We start from the raw sequence: 21,345 nt of genomic DNA, 5'->3' as shown, positions 1-21,345 counted from the left end.
GCAGTCAGTAACCTCAAGAGAATTCTTAAGAAATAGAGTCATTCTATGAAGTAAAAAGCAGGTGGTCCAAATGGACCTTTTTGGAGTTGAGCTCTTCTGATTTACTTAATGGTAGTTAATATTTGCCTAAATGCAGAGAAATGGTTGATTGGCTCAAAAGCAATTTGAGTTTCTTTTATAAATGACTTTGAGTGAATATGTTGTGTAGGTTGGTATCCTGTGGTACCTGCCTTAGATTATTATTACATTTGGAAATTCTCTCAAGACTGAATATCTGAGCTATATATATACTACATTGTTTGTATCTAAAAAGGAGGGAAGAAAGGATAGGTGTGTGTGTGTACGCGCGTGTGCATGGATGGATAAATAGATAAAAGATACATAAGGTAAATCCTAACATGTTTTATGGTTCATTTATCTGTTACTAGAAGGTAAACCTGTTCTTTTTTAAATGTATATAGTTTATTATAAATTTTAGTGATATAAAGGTTGTGTAGCACACAAAAACCTGTTCATTTTTAAAAATTTTCATTATGTTCAAAAACAAATCAACAGCAGTTACCCAAGAGTGGATTTCTCAGACGTGTTTTTAACCTTTTATCAATACAACAAATTACTCAAAGTCTGAAAAAAAAATTAGTCTCTTTTGCCCTAGCTATGTCAAAATTAGAGCAAAATTAACTGGACTCATGGGCATTAAAGCAAAGGTAGCTTATTGGTCCTAATTTAAAATTTTTAGCTTATTTAATTATTCTTTAAAGAATACTTTTCTAAGTCTTATTTTTGGTTTAAGTGTACTAACTCTGACTTGAACAAGAGGTAGGAGCGGAGTGAGGGATGATCTCTTTTCCAGAAATGTGTATATATTTACCTGAAAGAAAATAGGTAGTTGGATTTGAGTTCAGAAAAGGCAAGACCAGGTTTTACACTTAATGTCTCTGTATTCTTTTTGATACACGCATACCATAACCGTGTCACCTGCATTTAGTCCTTTTTAATGAAGTCAAATATGCTGTTTCCTGATGCCAACTAATGAACTCCTTGACCTCAGTTATCTTAGATTTTTGGGTATCACGGCCTTTTTGCAGTATAGAGGTATTTAAAAAAAATTAACATGACCCACCCTCCCTTCCTCCCTCCCTCTCCATTATAAGTAACTTGGACCCATTTTCTTTGCTGATAATTTATGCCTGAATTAAAAAGGACAAAGTAACGTCTTTAAAAAAATAATGCCAAAGAATTCCTTGCATCAATATAAAAATGCCTATAATAATTATCCAGCCTGTTCTTCCATTTTTCAGAAAATCAGCTAGCAAACAGTTACATCTATTTTGAGACACAATCCTTTTGGAATAGCTTCATAAGGAAAAATAAAAAAAGACTTTAAAACTAGTTCTGAGATTTTTTTTTTAATTTATGGTTTTTAAGTTGAAGAAAGCTTTGAAGTAATAGTAGTACTTGCAAATTCTATTAGCATAAGTATAGCTTATACACCCTAGGGGTGGGTAATGTGTTTCTTGGGTAATATGCTCCTAGAAGTTAAATGTTAGAGGTTAAATGTAATTCCTCTTGGTGGGTTGGGGTCATAACTGGCTGTGGGGATGGGGGGCAGTGTTGGTGCTTTTCATGTTAATGTTCTGTGTCTTCATCTGGGTGCCAGTCAGACAAGTTATTACTGTTTATATTTCGTGTGAGAAATTTTAATAAGTTTTCATGAAAACAACAAAGAAATTAAACTTTTTAGATTCTATCATTAAGATATGTCAAAGTCAGGATGTTCATTTGTATTTCAGAAATGTGAGGTTTTATTCTCAAGCTCCATTAAGCAGTCACATGTCATTTTTAACAAGCTAACCTCAAATTAATTAAAAACCTAGGCCTTTTTTGGAGGAGGGTGTAAAAATTGATTAGCCATTTTTTCCTAATATAAGAAAGTTATTTCTAATAATTGTGTCTTCAAAAGAAAATTCAGGCATTATTTAACTTCCTATCTGCTTTTACGCAATTGAAAACCATACTCATGTAGCAAAAATAGAGGGATATGTGCTCTTATCAGTCATAAGTCCAAATTCACTTGTGCCCCTAAAAGTACTCAACATGTCAAGTTTCTGTTACAGTCAAGAAAGAATAGTGTACAAATAAAACATTGAAATGGTATAATTTCTTTGATCCTAAATTATTATATTTGTCAAAGCTGTCCATGTATTCACTATTAATCAGTAAAATCTGCCCACCTAAAGCATTGTTTACTTGAAACTTTTTTTTTTTTTTGCATCCACTCCCCAGGTCTGTTGTTTATTCATTCTATCAAACTCAGCTCAGGTGTGACTTCTTTGGAAAGCTTCTTCCTACCAAACTCTCCCTCTACCTCTGTTGCACAGGTTATCCCCTCCTTTGTGCTACTTCTAAACCTTTTACAAGCCAATTTTATCACATTTGTGAGACCCTCTTGCAGGAGTTCTTAACTTTTTTTGTGCTGTGGACACCTTTGGCTATCTGGTAAAGCTTATGGATTCTTTAAAGTTATCTGTAGCTTCTCTGAATTATGTTTTTAAATATATAAAACACACAAGATTACAAAGAAGACTAGCTATATTGAAATACAGTTCAGTCCTTAGTACTTTCCTTCCCCCAAAATCTACATACTTCTGTCTCTTTGTAGATTGTTTCATCTTTGGGTCCCCAGAATTTAGTGCAGACTTGGCACTCAGGTTTTGTTGTTTCATTGGAAGATGAGAACCATACTTTTATCGTATGATGATCACATGACGTTTTTCCACCTGAATCTTGATTTATTTAGGTTCTCCCACCTTAATTTCTTTTTCGTTTTGTGGCACTTCCATGTTACTTTAACAATTTGTTTTATATTTTATGTTCATAGAATACAGTTAACACTAGTATTTTGCAAGTTATTTGGGTTAATTTTCGAGTACCTGGGGACAAGGAAGGATTTGGCTTTTACAGAAGTTTCAGAGCAAAGTTTCATTTTGCTTTCATATTTTGTTACATTACTCAGAAAACCATCATGGTTAACTCAAGGAATTGTTTCAATCAGAGATTTTTAAGCGCATTTCAAGAGAAAACTAGAGCCTACCAAAGTTTAGTCACGCAGTGGTGGCACTTAGCAAAAGATGGACATTGTATGTCATTAATTTCTTTGCCTTCTCCATTCAAAATAGTACAAACTTTGGAAAATCATGGTAGTGGACATATTTTGTCTATGAACATCTAGAAGTTCTTTGGCTTTAGGAAAGTGTGTTTATATTGGCCAGCTTTGATCTTTACTGAGCTGCAGTGATCAAGCCTGAGCTGCCAGTGTGGATCCCAGGGCTCGCCAGGGACCTGAAAGCAGCAGTAACGAGTGGTGGCCTTCTGGCATTCTAAGATACGTGTTTTGAATCATATGTCTAATTCTACTTTTATTCATGGCATTTAAAACTTCTGACATAGCCTGAATTTTGTATTCCTTTTATGTATTAAAAAAAAAATAAAAGAGCTTCCTTCCAGTGTTCCGTGACTTAAAAGTACTGGGTTGTCTGTTCTATGTCTAGGCCAAAACAACTTCACGAAATTCCAGCTTTTTACTGTCCTGACAAAAACAAGGTGAATTTCATTCCTAAAAGCGGTTCTGCTTTCTGCCTCGTCAGCATCCTCAAGCCACTCCTCCCCACCCCAGATCTTACCCTCAAGGGCTCTGGCCACAGTCTGACAGTCACTACTGGCATGACAACCACCTTACTGCAGCCTATCGCTGTGGCTTCCCTATCTACAAACACAGAGCAAGACCGAGTCTCTCGAGGAACGAGTACAGTCATGCCGTCGGCCTCTCTCCTCACACCACCAGACCCGATTGAGGAAGCTGAAGGCTAGGTCCCAGTGCTGCATAGCCATTGTTCTGGGCAACTGGGAACCTCCTCAGACTACTTGACTATGATGGATGGCATCGTGCGCTCCCAGTTGGTTGTGACGTGCTCCAGCTTTCCACAGTGACATGTCACAGTACAGCTTCTGGAAGAAAGCAGCTCCTCTGATGGCTTTCCTCACTTCTGAAGGCCTGCCCTAAGTACTTGGCCTGCATTTTCCTAAAGCGCTGGTTGAAACAAAGAAGGTCTCATTCTTTACTTTTGGAGGGCTTGTTTTCAAATTAAACTTTAGAAACAAAAACAAAAACCTGATCCCTACAAACATGATTCCTGGAGACATGAATGATGCTGCAAGAACCATCTTTTATATGAAGATGACTATTTTATATTACCAATGTTACATTTTCTGAAACGTAGTTAACAGGATGTTCAAAAGATTCTTTGATGGCCTCTGTTTCTTGTTTCCCTTTCTAGATGTGTGCTTTTCTCAGCTGTTTTCAGCTTTGGGACCAAAGGGATTGTTGACATTTTCCCAGCAATCTTAATATCATGACTGTGTTCTTCTCCCAAACAAGAATTGATAGGTAAATGCATTGAACAAGTATATATAAAAAGAGATGAAAAGCAATATTAGTACATTATGTGATTTATGTTTTTTGATGTCAGAAGTTTGTGCTTTGGGTGAACTATTTGTAAAACTGCTGTTTTCTTCACTACTCCTGTACACGTTTCACCATGTGGTCAGAAAAATTTGGAGACAAGTGCTTAATATGTTCTCACCCATCATTGGAAGTTGGTTTAAAAATCAGCCAAAAGGAAGCTAGGAGTAAGTGTTGATAGCTAGGAGTAAGGAGCCCTTTTGGTTTTCTGGGCAGTATTTATCACATGATCTCCCTTTACCACAGATGTCATTCTGTCTTTAATCACTGCTGTATCATAGTCCCAAGAGATCCTAAAATGACTGCATGGATTTCCTCCTTTGCTTTTGTGATGTCGTTGTCTTGTGGATTTGGTCAGGGTTAGTAGTTTGCCAGGAGTGTAACCCATTGAATAGCAATCCAAAGTCACAGAATCTTGTGACTGACCTTTTCTTTTTTGGTGGTTGGCACTGAGATACATTGTTGCCTACAGATTTTGCTAGTTGTCCCTCCAGCATTCCACACAGTGGGGGAAACAGGCAAGGGAGCTTTGGAGCATAAACAACAGGAACCTTTGAAAAATCCGTACAGTTTTGGATTTAGGCTCATGCTAATAAAATCACTGCCAATATCACATGACAGCAGTATTTCATGTCTGGTTATGCGGTCGTGAAATTTAAGGAGCAGCTCTTTTTTAAAATGAGTTTCAGCAAACCTGATAAAAAGCATCCTTCTAAGATCTTCTTATACTACCTTATGATGCAATAATTTAATGTTCTTCTACATATTAAAGGGAGGAAAAGATTTAAGTACTTGTAAAAGGGATACAGTTGAGAGGGTTAATATGTCAGTTTATCCCGACATATCCCATCAAAGAAAACTTAGTGGTAGCAATAAATCTCCTGGAAAGGACTTCTTACACTCACGCACCTTTAAAACATGTAAGTAATCAAAAGTGTGCCCTGTGAAGTTTAAAATGGAGGTATATTTAGGCAAGTTAGGTAAATTGCAACTTGAGTAAGTCTGTCAGGTTTCAGTTGGTGGGACCGATGAATTTTGGTAACTTTTTTGTCCAAAACTAATTTACCTGGAATTAGTATATGTGGCTTCTAAATCAGTAAAAGCTCAGTTACTCAGGATCAACTTTTCTGCTGACTTTCTTGAGAGCCTTGATTCTTTGCCTTTGTTATGCCTTTGACTTGACCATCTCACCACTGAGAACTGCTGCATCAAAAGTACAGAAGAAGAAAAGGCAAAACAAATCAGACGCGAGTTGGTTTGAATGGTAGGAGAAGGAAGTTAAAACAAGATTTAAAATGAAAACCTTCAGTTTTTGGACTACCTGAGTTCTGTTAAATCTATATTATTTTCTTTGCCTTACACTTAGTTTCTTCTATCTCTATCCCTATAAGTCACAAGGGGATTTTACAACTAGAATACCACTTTCTTAACAGTTTTTCCTTTTACTCCGTTGTGTGTGTTTGTCTAATTCACATTTTGTGTAGAATTTCATATATCCTTAATCTAAAGTAACTTAAAATCAGAATGGGAGAACAAGTTTAAGATTTATTATTTACATAGTCTTATAAATGGAACTTCTAATGCTTGGTTGCAAGGAGAATGTGAATTTGCAGATAAATGAATTGTATGGCAACCAGACATATCCCTTGGGTTTGGGAGAAATAGAGCCTGAGATTTGAAGGAGAAAAAAAATGGTACAAGGTACAAACAACTCTAACTGCCAGTGCCAAAGGGCTAATTTTTAAGCATATGAGCTTTATCGCAGTGTTGAAAAAATATTAACCATAGGTCCATTCAGAGTTTTTATTTAACCCTTAGTTCACAGGTGGTTTGACTTTTTGTTTTTGTTTTAAGATGGGTCTCAGTAGAATACATAATACTGTTTTCTAAAATTGCATTCCATAATTATCTTGCTATTCTGTAGAAAACTGTACAGAAGGTAAATAAATTAGAATAGCTTCAATGGGAATATAATTTAAATTTTTTTTAATTTTAAATAAATTTATTTCCATTGCAGTAAAAGAAAGAAATAGGTGGCATGTATATTTCGGGAAAAGGAGCTAATCTGTGGTTATTCACTTTGTCAGTCTTAAGTTATTTTTTTGCCCTTAAACAATTTCTTCTTTGTGATGATAAAATATGTAAATTTACTGGTTTTGATCATGATTAAGTCTATTACTTGTCATGGCTTTTGTGAGCAATTATGGTTTAAAAACCCCTGTTTTGCATTTTTGGTTAATATGGTGAGCATGGATGCCAAAATTATTTTTGATCTTGATTCTTCATTTTGTTTGTTTAAAATATTTCTTACACTTATGACAAGCCAAATCAGCCTTTTAGAAGGTGCTATTGCTAGCTGTGGAATTACTGGCAACAAGAAATACTTTTCTTTCTTTCTTTTTAATGGTTAGCTTTTACTAGAAGGTAATAAAAAAATGGCAGAATTTGTAGCCTTTTGTATGTGCAAGATTAGGACTGGGTTGTCAAGATTTTCTTTTGTTAAAGGAAATAAAAGAAAAATTGCCGCTACTGAATTTACATTACTGTTCTAAACTTTTAAGATTCATTCCTTAATGCTTGGAATTTTAATGTCTCAAAACCGGACCAGTGGAAGTGCTGAATTTGCATTAAGCTACGAATACTTAACTCTGCACTTTAAGGTTTAAGTTTTACTCTGCATAAATGAATGATAAGCAGAGCAGTCCTGAACAATATTTTGTTTATACAATCCTGTTGAATATAATTTATGTTTTTTTAAAGTCTGTATCTTTCATCTCTGTTGAAGCTGTGTAAATCTTTTTAAAATGCAATTTTTAAAAATTTTGTTTTTCTAACAGAATTTCCCCCCCAAATAGCGTTTCCAATGGTGATAAATATTGTTACTATGTACTTATGTATTCCCTGTATCTGAACATTTGTTGCTGCCTCACAAGAAAATAGAACTTTTATGTTAAAAATAAAGTCTGTTCTTCTTGAGTTCTTTCCTGTGTGTTTTCATGACTTGCCTCAAATGCAAATTTTTTTCAGACACTTCCAGCCTGAAATAACTTCTAAATAGTATATTCTTTGTTCACAAACTGATAGAAAAATGAGCATGTGAAGTAGGATATATAATATTGTCAGTTATTTCCATGCTACCTCCTTACTTGCTCCAGAATTTAAAGTTCCTGATCTTTGTGGTAAATGCTAAGCAAACATTGAAGTATAAGCAAGTACACTGAAGGATATGCGTGTTAAGTAATTCAGTGCTTTGAAGTTTAAGCGATTTAGCTGGGCAGTTACTTAATTTCATTCTGAGGAACACAGAAGAGGGTTTTTTCCCCCTTTGTGGTGTTGGTAGTCCATTCTTGGTAACCCAGCCATATTCTTCCTTTGTGACCGTGGTTTATTTATGCAAGACTATTGTTCAGGCGGAGGGGTTTAGTCTGGATGCACATGACAGACGCAATCAGATATGTCCCAGTGAAGACTTCGTGCAGGATAACCACTTTAGAAAGCAGGGACACCTATTAAGGGAAGTTTAAAAGTCATCACGGCTGTCAGTCATAAAAAGTGGTCACCAAATTACTTTGAAAAAATTATTTCTGGGGGAAAAGATTAACCAAAATTTGGGGATAACTAATGTATATATATTTATATTTAACATTACATCAAATGCAGAGAGAATCTCAAACTGGCTCAAACTTTCTCCCATTTTTTTTTTGTCTTATCCCTCCCACCTTTAAAGAGATTGAAAGGAGCAAATTTAGATTTTAAGCTGAGTGCTCCCCCATTTATTATTTTTTTGCATTAGTATTAAATAACACCAAAGAAAAGTTTTTAGGTTTGTAATGATCCTTTCCCTTCAGTTACTTTTAAGTGGTTGGGTGTGAAATACTTAGAGTATTCTCTTCATAGCCGTTTCCTGGCAATGTACAGTAAGGTCCTCACTTAATGTCATCGATAGGCTCTGTGACTTGAGAGAAATGATTTATAACGAAACCAATTTTACTATAGGCTGATATAAATAAGAGTTAAGTTCCTATGAGTTAAGTTATAATGACTTGATGTTATTCAAGGACCTGCTTATGTCAGTACCAGTTTTTCTTGCTAAGGTTAGGTGTGCTTATTAAATATCTTTATTTTAAACTTACAGAACATGGTATGATAATATAAATAGCCTTTGTATCTCTTTGGTTCCGTGTTTTTCAAACTGTTTGGGTCTTAAAATGAATTAAATGGGCCCAGCCAACTTTTTAAAAAAATATGAAGCAGAATAGAAAACAAGTATATTCATATATGAGAGTATTATTGGCATGTAAAACTTTTGCTAGACAAAGAGATACAGTTATGCAAAGCATAACAATATTCCAGTCAATGATGGACGGCATATATGGCGGTGATCCCATAAGCATGTCATGGAGCTAAACACTTTCTCTTGCCTAGTGACATCTTAGCCATTGCAATGTCCTACCGCAGTGCATCACGCACGTGTTTGTGGTGATGCTGGTGTAAAACCTATGCTGCCAGTCATATAAAAGTGTAGCACATACAGTTATGTTCAGTACATACCTGATAATGATAAATAACAGTGTTTCTGGTTTATGTATTTGCTATAATACACTTTTTGTCGTATTTTAGAGTATTTCTCCTTATTACAGAAGTTTTCTGTAAAACAGTATGCCGTGTTACATGTAGCAACTTCATACATCTCCTGTTTACTGTGCATTTTGATTGCATGATCTCGTGTGCTTAATTTAATCTCATGTTGTATAAACTTAGTGTAGCCTCAGTGTACACTGGTTATAAAGAGTCTTTAGTACTGTACAGTAGTCAGGCCTTGACATTCACTCACTGACTCACCCAGAGCAACTTCCAGTCCTGCCAGCTCCATTCATGGTAAGTACACTATATGGGTGTATCATTTTTTACCTTTTATACCTTTGTACAGTATTTGTACTGTACCTTTTTTAGGTTTAGATATGTTTAGGTACATAAATACTTACCATTGTATAATACAATTGCCTCCCGTAGTCAGTACAGTAACTTACTGTACAGGCTTGTAGCCTAGGAGCAACAGGCTGTACCATGGAGCCTAGCTGTGTAGTAGGCTGTACCACTAGGTTTGTGTAAGTACCTCTATGGTGCTCACACGATGACGAAATCGCCTGAAGACGCATTTCTCAGAATGTATCCCTGTCATTAAGGAGCGCGTGACTACATACATACTAGGTAGTAAAGTAAGATGTATTTCTTACTGTGTGTTGTAAACAAAATGATTTGAAAAGTACTTTTAGATATAATTTGTGTATGTGTCTTTGGGATGGTCTGGTATCTCAACACAGAGATGAGATTGGAGTCTTGTAAGACATTGTTACTCCATCCCTTTAATAAGTATCTCCAAATGGCTGGTTTTGCCAAAAATAAAGTACTTGTCTTTTCAACAGTTTGCATCTCCCTCAAACTGAGAATTTATCTCCTGCTAAACATATTTTATAGAAGACTCTTAGGAGGCTCTTAGGAGGCTCTGATGGTTGAAAACCTGGAGTATAAGCATTCATCTCAATTCCATGTATTAATAAGCATTTATTTTTGAGATCATTGGGATGATTCCAAGAGGCAGAAAAGCCCTGGATTTAGGGCTACTATTTGGGTACTAGTACTGGTGCTGCAGCTTCATGGTCATGGGATATTGGGTAAAAAAAGTCACCTCTTTGAACTTGTTTTCTTAATTATATGAGGAAGGAAGTACTGATGATAGTGCTATGAGTTAAATGCCTAGTAAATACGAAAATAGCTTACAAAACTGGAAGCAAACACTTATCTCCTTTTTTGTTAGGTAAGTTTATTCATTCTTTAGGAAAGCTGCAAGTGTTTGGTCATAGAAATTAGTCCCACTGGATTAATTTTATCTCGTCAAGTATATTATAGTCAAGGCTGTTAAGCTGAAATCATAATAAAAATAGGTAACACTTATTGATAGCTTACCAAGTGCCAGGCACATTATATGTTACTGTTTACCCTAATCTTTATAACCCTATGAAGTCAGGTACTGCATTTTTACTATCTTATAGATGAGAAAATTGGAATTATCCATGGTCATACATCTGGGAAATGTCAAAGTCTGGCTTTGAACCAAGACTGATTCTAGAACTCAAACTTAACCACAAAACCTTACTGCTACTCACTGCCCTCCCTGTGTGTTCTCCTGTGTGGACTTCTTTGCTTCAGCTGCTGGCAGCTTGGTTCAGAAAGCAGAGAAAGTAAGCTGGTCAGACACCAGTTCCTGACCAAGCAAGTTAGTGACACAAGTCCTCATGCTCTGGATTTAAGGTTGTTACAGCTGTAGAAATTCAAGAGAAATATTTTCTTTAATGTGGAGAGTGCATCTTTTAGAGAGGCAGAAAGTGACTGCAGTCACATTTTTGGTAGTTTTTTTTTTTTTTTTTAATTTTTGAGGGAAATATTTAACAAAAGTAATTTCTTCAATCTCTAACTAACTTGGTTATACCCATTTCAGACAGAGAAGACAATAAAACAAAACCTTGGATCTCAATTTAAATCATACGTGAGCTCAAAGGCACTACAAAATAATATATAATGTTAACAGTGGTTCTTCCTGGTTGGTAAGGGCTGCAGACAATTTCTTTTTCTTCTTTTCAGTGTTTTTCAGACTTTTAAATGAGGGTATTACTGTGAAATGGGAAAGAGCAAACAACTTTCTTTAATGTAAAAACAATGCACTTCAAAATCTTACCTATTAATGCCACGGATTGTTTTTATTGAACTCTTTCGTCTCCTTTTAAATGGCACTTAACAATGGAAGGAGAAATTTTATGTGGGGCGTATGGATGTGTAACATTTTTATTCCCATCCTGTTCCATAGGTTTTCTTAGCCCTGTTTAAACAACTTACCATTGTATGTTTTAAATGTATAACTTTCAGTACTGCTGAGTTAGTTAATATTTTAAAGTTTGAATTTCTTCCCTAGTTTAATTTCTATATCCAAAGATTCTGGGGCTGCTTCATTGCTCAAGGAAAGAAAATGCAGGGCCCTGCCAATGTGCTGGATCAATTCTGACTTTCTTCTTTTTATTCCTGCCTTCAGGAAATCAGGTTAAATACTATGGCTTATATTTCACAAGTTATTGCTTCTAGGCACCAAATTTTGATATTTGAGAATTTGTATTTTGTTACTGAGAGTATTTACACAAAGAACACACATTCTGTTATTTCCTGTATCTTACAGAGTCCTTTATGTAAGAAGTAAATTAGAAAGAATGAGTCTCACAAGGATACTAATTGCCCTGGTTTTATGTTCATTAGTTGGAGCAAAAGTAATTGCAGTTTAAAGGTTAAAAATAATTGCAAAAACTGCAATTACTTTTGCACCAATCTAATAGATCAATTCAAACTACCTTCCTCACTACTACTATGTTCCTAAGGTAAAACCCAAGTTTTTTAATAAGGAAACAATTGGATTTGTATTGAGTACTTTAAGAAATAAACTTTTTTGTTTATGCCATCTTGTAATCTTTATTAATAGAGGCCCGGAAAAATAGAGCACATTCAAATTTCCTTTGTTCTTATGCTGTAAGAACTCTACGTTTCCAGATGGTCTGTAAAGATAGTTATGTGAAATAAATATCCATAGTTGAAATACACTTTTCTCATTGTGCAATACTGAAACGTACTTTGTTAAAATACAGTTTGTTTCTAACCATATCAAAGCTATGTTTTACAATTAATGAAAAATTTCAAAAATATAAAGTTACACTTAACCTGATCTTAATATGCCCTGCTATTCCTGACTTTCAAGTGAAGTGGTTGTAGAAAGATTAGGCAGATTTTAGAACTGGGCTTTTCTAATGTTAAATGCATTCTTATTTGCTATTAAAAGGTAAAAGATAGGTATTTCCATTTGATATAAAAAGCATCTATTTGAAAGAGTTGTTCTTAGCCTACCTTTGTTTAAGGTTAATTAATTTTTTATTGAATGGAAGATCTAGATATAGACAAATAGCAACTAGTCACCTTTCTGTTCTGTTTATTCTGTCCCATCCTTCACTCCATATTGAATATGTGGTTGGTTTCCTGTATTAGCAATCTAGGTGTATAATAGCCAAATTTTTGTATCTGGTCCCTAAATGAATGAATGAGCTTCAAAGAACTAATCTTGAGAAAATATGAATGGTTGCCTTAATTTTTTTTTTTTCTTTTTTAAGATTTTATTGGGGAAGGGGAACAGGACTTTATTGGGGAACAGTGTGTACTTCCAGAACTTTTTTTTTTTCCCCAAGTCAAGTTGTTGTCCTTTCAATCTTAGTTGTGGAGGGTGCCGTTCAGCTTCAAGTTGTCCTTTCAGTCTTAGTTGTGGAGGGCGCAGCTCAGCTCCAGGTCCAGTTGCCATTGCTAGTTGCAGGGGCACAGCCCACCACCCTTGCGGGAGTCGAACCCACAACCTTGTGGTTGAGAGCCTGCGCTACAACCAACTGAGCCATCCGGGAGCTCAGCGGCAGCTCAGCTCAAGGTGCTGTGTTCAATCTTAGTTGCAGGGGGCGGAGCCCACCATCCCTTGCGGGAGTCAAGGAGTTGAACCAGCAACCTTGTGGTTGAGAGCCCACTGGCCCATGTGGGAATCCAACCGGCAGCCTTTGGAGTTAGGAGCACGGAGCTCCAACCGCCTGAGCCACCTGGCCGGCCCTGGTTGCCTTAATTTTAATAACTAAGTTTTCAATGTGCTCTTAAATGGAGTTGTTGGACTTATTGAAGTTATTACTGTGTTTCCCCGAAAATAAGACCTAGCCGGACATCAGCTCTAATGTGTCTTTTGGAGCAAAAATTAATATAACATCTGGTCTTATTTTACTAAAATATAAGACCAGGTCTTACATAACATAAGACCAGGTCTTATATTAACTTTTGCTCCAAGAGACGCATTAGAGCTGATGGTCCGGCTAGGTCTTATTTTTGGGGATATACGGTACTAGACTTGCTAAAGGCAGTTAATGCTGCATTGGGTTAAATGGGCAACTACATACTCTGTTGAAAGACAATGTTAGAGACACTAAGAACTGAATAATAAAAATCCATTGTTTGTTTCTGTTTTTTGAAACCCTTTGCTCTTGGAAAACTGAGGGCAGTATCCCTTCATATTCATAGTCTGGGATTCATACTTCTTGCTTGGAGAGACTATGGTTTTCCTCTGAGAGTTATGGTGTCTTTGTTTATCTGAGATAACGGACTGCTTTGCATGCATATCAAGGAGATAAATAGTTTTGAACTAATGCATTAATGAAAGAACTTAGTAACAGAAAAGTGGCACAAACTCAATGGTATAAAGTCAGCATTTTTGGAGGTACTCAAAGCTGACAGGACAGTCACCTTGGGTATAGAACTTAGATTGCAAATCATAATCGATACCCTTGGTGATTGAATCTTGGCAGAACAAAGACAATATTGCATTCTTGGGAATTTCACGAATAAAAAGCAAGAGTTAAAAAATGCTTCTGAAGGGTTAACCAAATAAAAATAATAAGCATGTGAAAAGATTTTAAGGAAAAACTTCGTGGGTCTGTGTTCCTGACCCTCAGATAAGGTCTTTCCAACGTATGCAGTACTTGGCCATAGTTGTGCTTTTCTGGAGAACTTGTGGGCAGTTCAGATTGTAGTTAGGCTGGCCTGTTATGGATGGGAGGTGGACTGCATTTTACCTACTCTGATCCATTCCTGAAAAATGTTTTTCTATATACAATGACTCAGACATTACAAGCAATTCTTTTATAAATAATAAGCCTGTTTAGAACTAAGAGCACATGGAAACTATTGTGGACAATTAAGTTAAAATGCTTATTATGGAGATGCAATGGGCTGGATGACAAAAATGAGACACCTGGAGAACTGCCTCAAAATGAAGGGGTGGACAGGGAAAACAAACAGGAAAATGAGTGATTGATGTATGTATACAGTGGCTATTTTCATTAACTTGCACTATTTTCAGTTAAATAACCTCCCCCCTAGTACTCAGATTCAAAACCCTCTATGGGTTAACAGTTTTTCCTTAGTAACCAAATAGAGCCTCAGATGATGTCACCCAAAGAAAGGAAAACGTGGAAAAATAAGACACTCCTTATTGATCATGTCGAGTTTTCTGTAACTCTGCCAGAAAGTATTCTGGGTTAAATCACATCAAGAAAGAAATATGGGTAATTATGCAAGTATGTATAAGGTGTTTAGAATTCATCCCTCATTAAGATGGAAGTTTCTGGGTAATTTCAGGACTGCTATTGACCATTGCTTAGGGAGTGTCCCCCTTCACTCTTCAGGAAGAATATGAATACTGTAAGTTATGGTAGCAATGTGAAAAATCAAGCCTAAAAACACCTGTAAAATGTCTTGAATATTACTAGTCTTCTGATTTGTGAAATGGGAAGAGATTTTTCTGTTTCTACGGAGGATGTACTTAGCAAATACACTATCCTGCTACTTCATGAAAATTCGATAATGGAATTGAGGGGGTTCCATTGGGGGGTTTCCATGATTTTCTATAAAGGAAAAAAAACTGAGTAATATTTGTATTACATTTTAGCCTCTAAGTGGAGAAAACAAGCACCAGTTTTCTGTTTCTCTGATTTCATTAAAGCAAACTGGGTTCTCAAATCTTTTTCTACCCTTCTAACTAAAGATGAAACTGGTCTGGTTCTAGTGTTATTTTCCAAAACAGAACATTCTGCTTGCCACTATTTTGTTTAAAAACCAACCCCAAATCACCATCCAATTTATATGCTGTCCTTTATCCATATAAAGATTCTCACAGCCAACAACTTACATAAAAGGCTTTTAAAAAAAATAAGCCCAAATCCTTATTGACAGAATCGTTCCTAGCTGTTATTTTGAAATTTTATCTATTTCAGACTCAACAGTTTCTAAAATTTTCCATATATTATCAACAGCTGCAAATCTAAGATATTAAAAAGACACTTAATCTATTCAAATGTGATCATTGCCATCTGTTTAAAGTTGGCTGACAAGTGTTATATTCAGAAACACGATGCTTTTGAGTATGGGTTACAATATAAACTCCTTTCCACCAGGCAGTATGTTGCAAAACTGATATCTCAAGGCCATTGAAGTTATTTCATAATTTCAGTCAAGCATTAAGAAGCTCATCATCCGAGTGTCCAATAGCATCTGGGTTTGAAAGTGGATCCAAGTCTGCAAATAGATTGAACCAAGCTGACATGTCTTGGTTACCATTGTTGGGAGCTATTAAAGGAAAAAAAAAAAAACACGTTAAAAAGAGTCTCAGATTTTTGAAATCATATTATTGTACCTCTTTTATGATTTTAAAATAGATGCTTCTTTTGAATCAAATTTATGACAACTGACAAGAATTAACTATCAATTATTTATCTCCATGAGGATAATTTTTAAAGCTAGTGCAGATACCTTGTGCTTTGCTGAGGCTCTAATAGCTAAGTAATTACACGTTTCTCTGAGAAAGGACTTGATTAGACATGAAAAGGCAGGCAGTAGTACAGTTTTCTTAGAAATACTAAGATAATTGATAGAAGGCTCTCAGATAAGGTTCAAAATTAAAAGTAACCTTTGCTCCTACAAAATAGAAATGTCACATTATAAACTTGGTGCTTAAAATCTGTTATAAAAGCAATGTTAAAATACTAACATGAAAAAAAAATCTCCCTAATCCTATCCCATTAACATAACTAACAATTGTCATTTTGGTTTACAGTTTTTTTCTTTGTGTGCTTTACAAATTTATATACATATATTTATTTTTCAATTACAGTTCATACACAATATTATATCAGTTTCAGGTATACAACATAATGATTAGACATTTACATACCTTACAAAGTGATCTCCCCCATTAAGCCTAGTAGTGTAGTACCCACCTGAACCATACATGTTTATTACAATATTATCGCCTATATTTCCTGTGTGGTTCTTTACATCTTTGTGTCTATTTTTATAAGTGGCAATTAGTACTTCTTAATCCCGTCACCTTTTTAAATCATCCCTCTAAGCGCCGATCTGGTGATCACCATTTTGTTCTGTATATGATTTTGTTTTTTCATTTATTTTGTTTTTTTAAATTCCAGATATAAGGGAAATCATGGTATTTGTTTTTTTCCTGACTTATTTCACATAGCATAATACATCCTGGGACCATCCACATTGTCACAATGGCAAGATTCCATTATTTTTTATGGCTAAGTAGTACTCCATTTTATATATGTGCAACATCATCTTTGTCCGTTTGTCTATCGATGGACACTTAGGTTGCTTCCATTTCTTGGCTATTGTAAATGCTGCACTGAACATAGGGATGTGTGTATCTTTTTGAATTAGTGTTTTGGATTTATTCAGATAAATACCCAGAACTGGAACTGCTAGGTCATATGGTAGTTTTGTTTTTAATTTTTAGGAACTTCCATACTTTTTTCCATAGTGGCTGTACCACCTTGCAATTCTACCAACAGTGCACAAGGGTTCCCTTTTCTCCACATTCTTGACATTTGTTTGTTGATTTACTGATGATAGCCATTCTGACAGATGTGAGGTGATATCTCATTGTGGTTTTAACTTGCATTTCTTTGAGGATTAGTGACTTTGAGCATCTTTTCATATGTCTGTTGGCCATCTGTATGTCCTCTTTGAAGCAATGTGTTTTCAGTTCCTCTGCCCATTTTTTAATTGGATTGTTTGGGTTTTTTTGGTGTTAAGTTGAATGAGTTCTTTTTAAATTTTGGATGTTAACCCCTTATCAGATGTATCATTGGCAAATACCTTCTCCCATTCAGTAGGTTGTCTTTCCTTTGGCTGATGGTTTCCTTTCCTGTACAAACACTTTTTAGTTTGATGTAGTCCCATTTGTTTATTATTTCTTTTGTTTCCCTTGCCTGAGGAGATATATCCAAAAAAATATATTACTAAGAGCAATGTCAGAGTGTTTGCTACCTCTTTTTCTTCTACGGGTTTTATGGTTTCAGGTCTCATATATAAATCTTTAATCCATTTTGAGTTGATTCTTGTATATGGTATAAGAAAGTGGTCTAGTTTCATTTTTTGCATGTGTCTGTCCAGTTTTTCCAACACCACTCATGAAAGAGACTGTCTTTACATGATTGCATATTCTTGCCTCCTTTGTCATAGATTAACTATAGGCAATAGTTTATTTCTGGGCTCTCTATTCTGTTCCATTGATTGATGTGTCTGTTTTGATGCCAGTGCCATACTATATTTTTTTTGAATACTATAGCTTGTAGTACAGTTTGATATCCAGCTTTGTTCTTCTTTCTCAAGATTGCTTTGGCTATTCGGGGTCATTTGCAGTTCCATAAAAATTTTTGGATTATTAGTTCTAGTTCTGTGAAAAATGCCATTGGAATTTTAATAGGATGTACTGAATCTGTAGATTGCTTTGGATAATATGGACTTTTTTTTTAATTTATTGGGGTGACAATTGTTAATAGTATGGACATTTTAATGATGTTAATTCTTCCTATACATGAACACAGTATTTTCTTACATTATTTGTATCTTCTTCAATTTGTTTTTTAATGTCCTGTAGTTTTTTAAGTACAGGTGTTTTACCTCCTTGGTTAAACTTATTCCTAGGTATTTTATTCTTTTTGATGCAATTGTAAATAGGATTGTTTTCTTAATTTCTGTTTCTCATATTTTGTTATTGGTATATAAGAATGCAACTGATTTCTGAATATATTTTTTACATTTTAAAAATTTTTGTATTATTAGTTTACTTTCAGGTGTACAAAAACAACATAATGATTAGACATTCAAACACCTTACAAAGTGATAACCCCAAGAAGTCTACTACCCATCTGACATCATACATAGCTATTACAATACCCTTAACTGTATTCCCTATGCTGTACTTTACATCTCATACATATAAATACATACACACACACACACACACACACACACACACACATATATAATTATAGTTGACATTTTATATTTTATATTAGTTTCAGGTGTACAGTGCAATGGTTAGGCATGCATGTAATCTATAAAGTGATTCCCTGATAAGTCTAATGTCCATCTGACACCATAGTTTTCACACTATTGATTATATTCCCTATATTGTATTTCACATCCCCGTGACTATTTTGTGACTATTAATTTGTACTTCCTATTCCCTTCACCTTTCTCACCCATTCCCCCAACCCCCCCAATCTAGCAACCATCAGGTTGTTCATTGTATCTATGAGTCTATTTCTGCTTTGTTTGTTCATTTATTTTTTTCTTTAAATCCCACATATAACTGAAATCATATGGCATTTGTCTTTTTCTGACTTATTTCACTTCCATCCATGTTGTTGCAAATGGTAAGATTTCATTCTTTTTATGGCAGAGTAATACTCCATTGTATAAATGTACCACAATTTCTTTGTCCATCTGTCCAATAGATGGACAAAGAACATCTGTTGATCTGCATTTTGATTGTTTCCACATCTTGGCTGTTGTGCATAATACTGAAGTAAATATAGGGGTGCATATATTTTTTTTGAATTAGTGTTTTGGATTTATTTGGATAAATACCCAGGAGTGGAATTGCTAGGTCATACACAGGTAGTTCTATTTCTAAATTGTTTTAGGAACCTCCATACTGTTTTCCATAGTGGTTGCACCAATTTGTAATCCCACCAATAGTGCACATGGGTTCCCTTTTCTCCACATCCTTGCCAACATTTGTTGTTGATTTATTGATGACAGCCATTCTAACAGGAGTGAGGTGGTATCTCATTGTGGCTTTAATTTGTATTTCTCTGATGATTAGTGATGTTGAGCATCTTTTCATATCTCTGTTGGCCATCTGTATGTCCTCTTTGGAGAAATATCTCTTCATGTCCTCTCCCCATTTTTTAATTGGATTTTTTGGTTCTTTTTGGTGTTGAGTTCTATGTGGTAACATTTGTCACTTCTCTTTCATTTCTAATTTCATTTATTTGGGCCTTCTTTTATTTTCCTTGATGAGTCTGGCTAAAGGTCTCTTTTGTCTGGTATAAGTATTGCTACTCCAGCTTTTTTGTTTCCGTTTGCATGAAATATCTTTTTCTGTCCCTTTACTTTCAGTCCATGTGTGTCTTTCAATCTGAAGTGGGTCTCTTGTAGGCACAGATGTAAGGGTCTGTTTTTTTTGGTCCATTCAGCCACCCTTATGTCATTTGGAGCATTTGCTCCATTACGTTTAAAGTAATTATTGATAGGTATGTAGTTATTGCCATTTTATTAACTGCTTTCTGATCATTTTTGTAGTTCTCTGCTCCTTTCCTATTCTCTTGCTCTCTTCTCTGGTACGTTGATAATTTTCTGTAGTGTTATTTTGATTTCCTTTTTTCTTTATTTCTTGTAAATCTCATAGACTTTTGGTTTGTGGTTATCATGTGCTTCATATATACCAATCTTTGTTTACGGCATTCTGTTTTGATAGTTACTTAAGTTCAAACACATTTTAAAATTACTACCATTTTTACTCACCCTGTCCACATTTATGTTTTTGTCCTTTTTTATTTCATGTGTGTGTGTTTATCCCTTAATTTACTGTTGTAATTACACATGGTCTTCACACTTTTGTCTTTTAACCTTTGTACTAGCTTTACATTTGGTTGATCCACTAGTTTTACTTTGCCTTTGTCAGTGAGCATTTTTTTTTCTTTTGTATATTTTCTTATTGATATCTTTGATCTTTTCTACTTAAAGAAGTAAAAATTAAAAGTTATAAAAAAAGTTCTGGAGATCTGTTTCACAACAATTTGCATATACTTAACATTACTAAACATAGTTTTTAAGATGGTAATTTTTGTTATATGTTTTCTACCACAACAAAAGAATGGAAAAATCATCATTTTTCACCCATTACAGTAAAGATTGAATCAGGGAAAAAGCAACAATGATTCTTAAATCTAAGTGGAAATTCTGATGAAGAGCAAGAAGACTTGTGCATGGTCACAACAAAGTGTCTCTCCACAGACTGCATAGTAATTGCAAGAGAGGATAAAATAAAATAGTAATTATATAAGAGAAAAACTGAATAACACCACTGTAATTCAATATAGTATTGGAAGTCCTAGCCACAGCAGTCAGTCAAGAAAAAGAAATAGAAGGCATCAAATTGGAAAGGAAGTAAAACTGTCACTATTTGCAAATGGAATGATGCTATGTATAGAAAACCCTAAAGAGTCCACCAAAAACGAGTAGAACTAAAATAATTCAGTAAAGCAGCTGGATACACAATTAATATACAGATATCCATTGCATTTCTGTACACTAATAATGAACAATCAGAAGGAGAGATTAAGAAAGCAATCACACTTACAATTGCATCAAAAGAATAAAATACCTAGGAATAAATTCAACTTAGTAGGTAAAAGTCTGAAAACTATAAGACATTAGAGAAAGGAAGTGAAGAGGACACAAATAAATAGAAAGATATACTGTGTTCATGGACTGGAAGTATTAATATCATTAAAATGCCCATTCTACTGAAAGCAATCTACAGATTCAATGCAATTCCTATCAAAATACAATGGCATTCTTCTCAAAACTAAACAAATAATCCTAAAATTTATATGGAACTACAAAATACCATGAATAGACAAATCAATCTTGAGAAAGAAGAACAAAGTTGAAGATACCACATTTACTTATTTCAAACTATACTGCAAAGTTATAATAATCAAAACAGTATGGTACTGGCACAAAAATGGACAAATAGATCAATGGAACAGAATAGAAAGTCCTTGCTTATGTGGTCAAGTAATGTAGCATAAAGGAGGTAAGAATTTACAATGGAG

At 34.9% G+C, this 21,345-nt stretch overlaps 2 protein-coding genes across 4 annotated transcripts in view; one reads left to right on the top strand and one right to left on the bottom strand.

Annotated features, from left to right (window-relative positions):
• Positions 1-7,457, top strand: part of FAM117B (family with sequence similarity 117 member B) — a 67,633-nt gene extending 60,176 nt beyond the window's left edge. The window contains exon 8 of the mRNA XM_033112857.1: positions 3,552-7,457. Coding sequence (XP_032968748.1) covers positions 3,552-3,870 — 319 coding nt within the window. The 3' untranslated portion in view covers positions 3,871-7,457. The remainder of the gene's footprint in view (positions 1-3,551) is intronic.
• Positions 7,458-15,029: 7,572 nt separating this feature from the next.
• ICA1L (islet cell autoantigen 1 like) overlaps positions 15,030-21,345 on the bottom strand; it is a 59,905-nt gene continuing 53,589 nt past the window's right edge. For all 3 annotated transcript variants that reach the window (XM_033113071.1, XM_033113070.1, XM_033113072.1), the window contains exon 14: positions 15,030-15,766. In XM_033113071.1, coding sequence (XP_032968962.1) covers positions 15,651-15,766 — 116 coding nt within the window. In that variant the 3' untranslated portion in view covers positions 15,030-15,650. The remainder of the gene's footprint in view (positions 15,767-21,345) is intronic.

This window comes from Rhinolophus ferrumequinum, chromosome 8 (genome assembly GCF_004115265.2).
Source record: "Rhinolophus ferrumequinum isolate MPI-CBG mRhiFer1 chromosome 8, mRhiFer1_v1.p, whole genome shotgun sequence".
Lineage (NCBI taxonomy): Eukaryota > Metazoa > Chordata > Mammalia > Chiroptera > Rhinolophidae > Rhinolophus > Rhinolophus ferrumequinum.
Note: the sequence above shows the minus strand (reverse complement) of the source record. Positions and strands in the feature narration are given on the sequence as shown.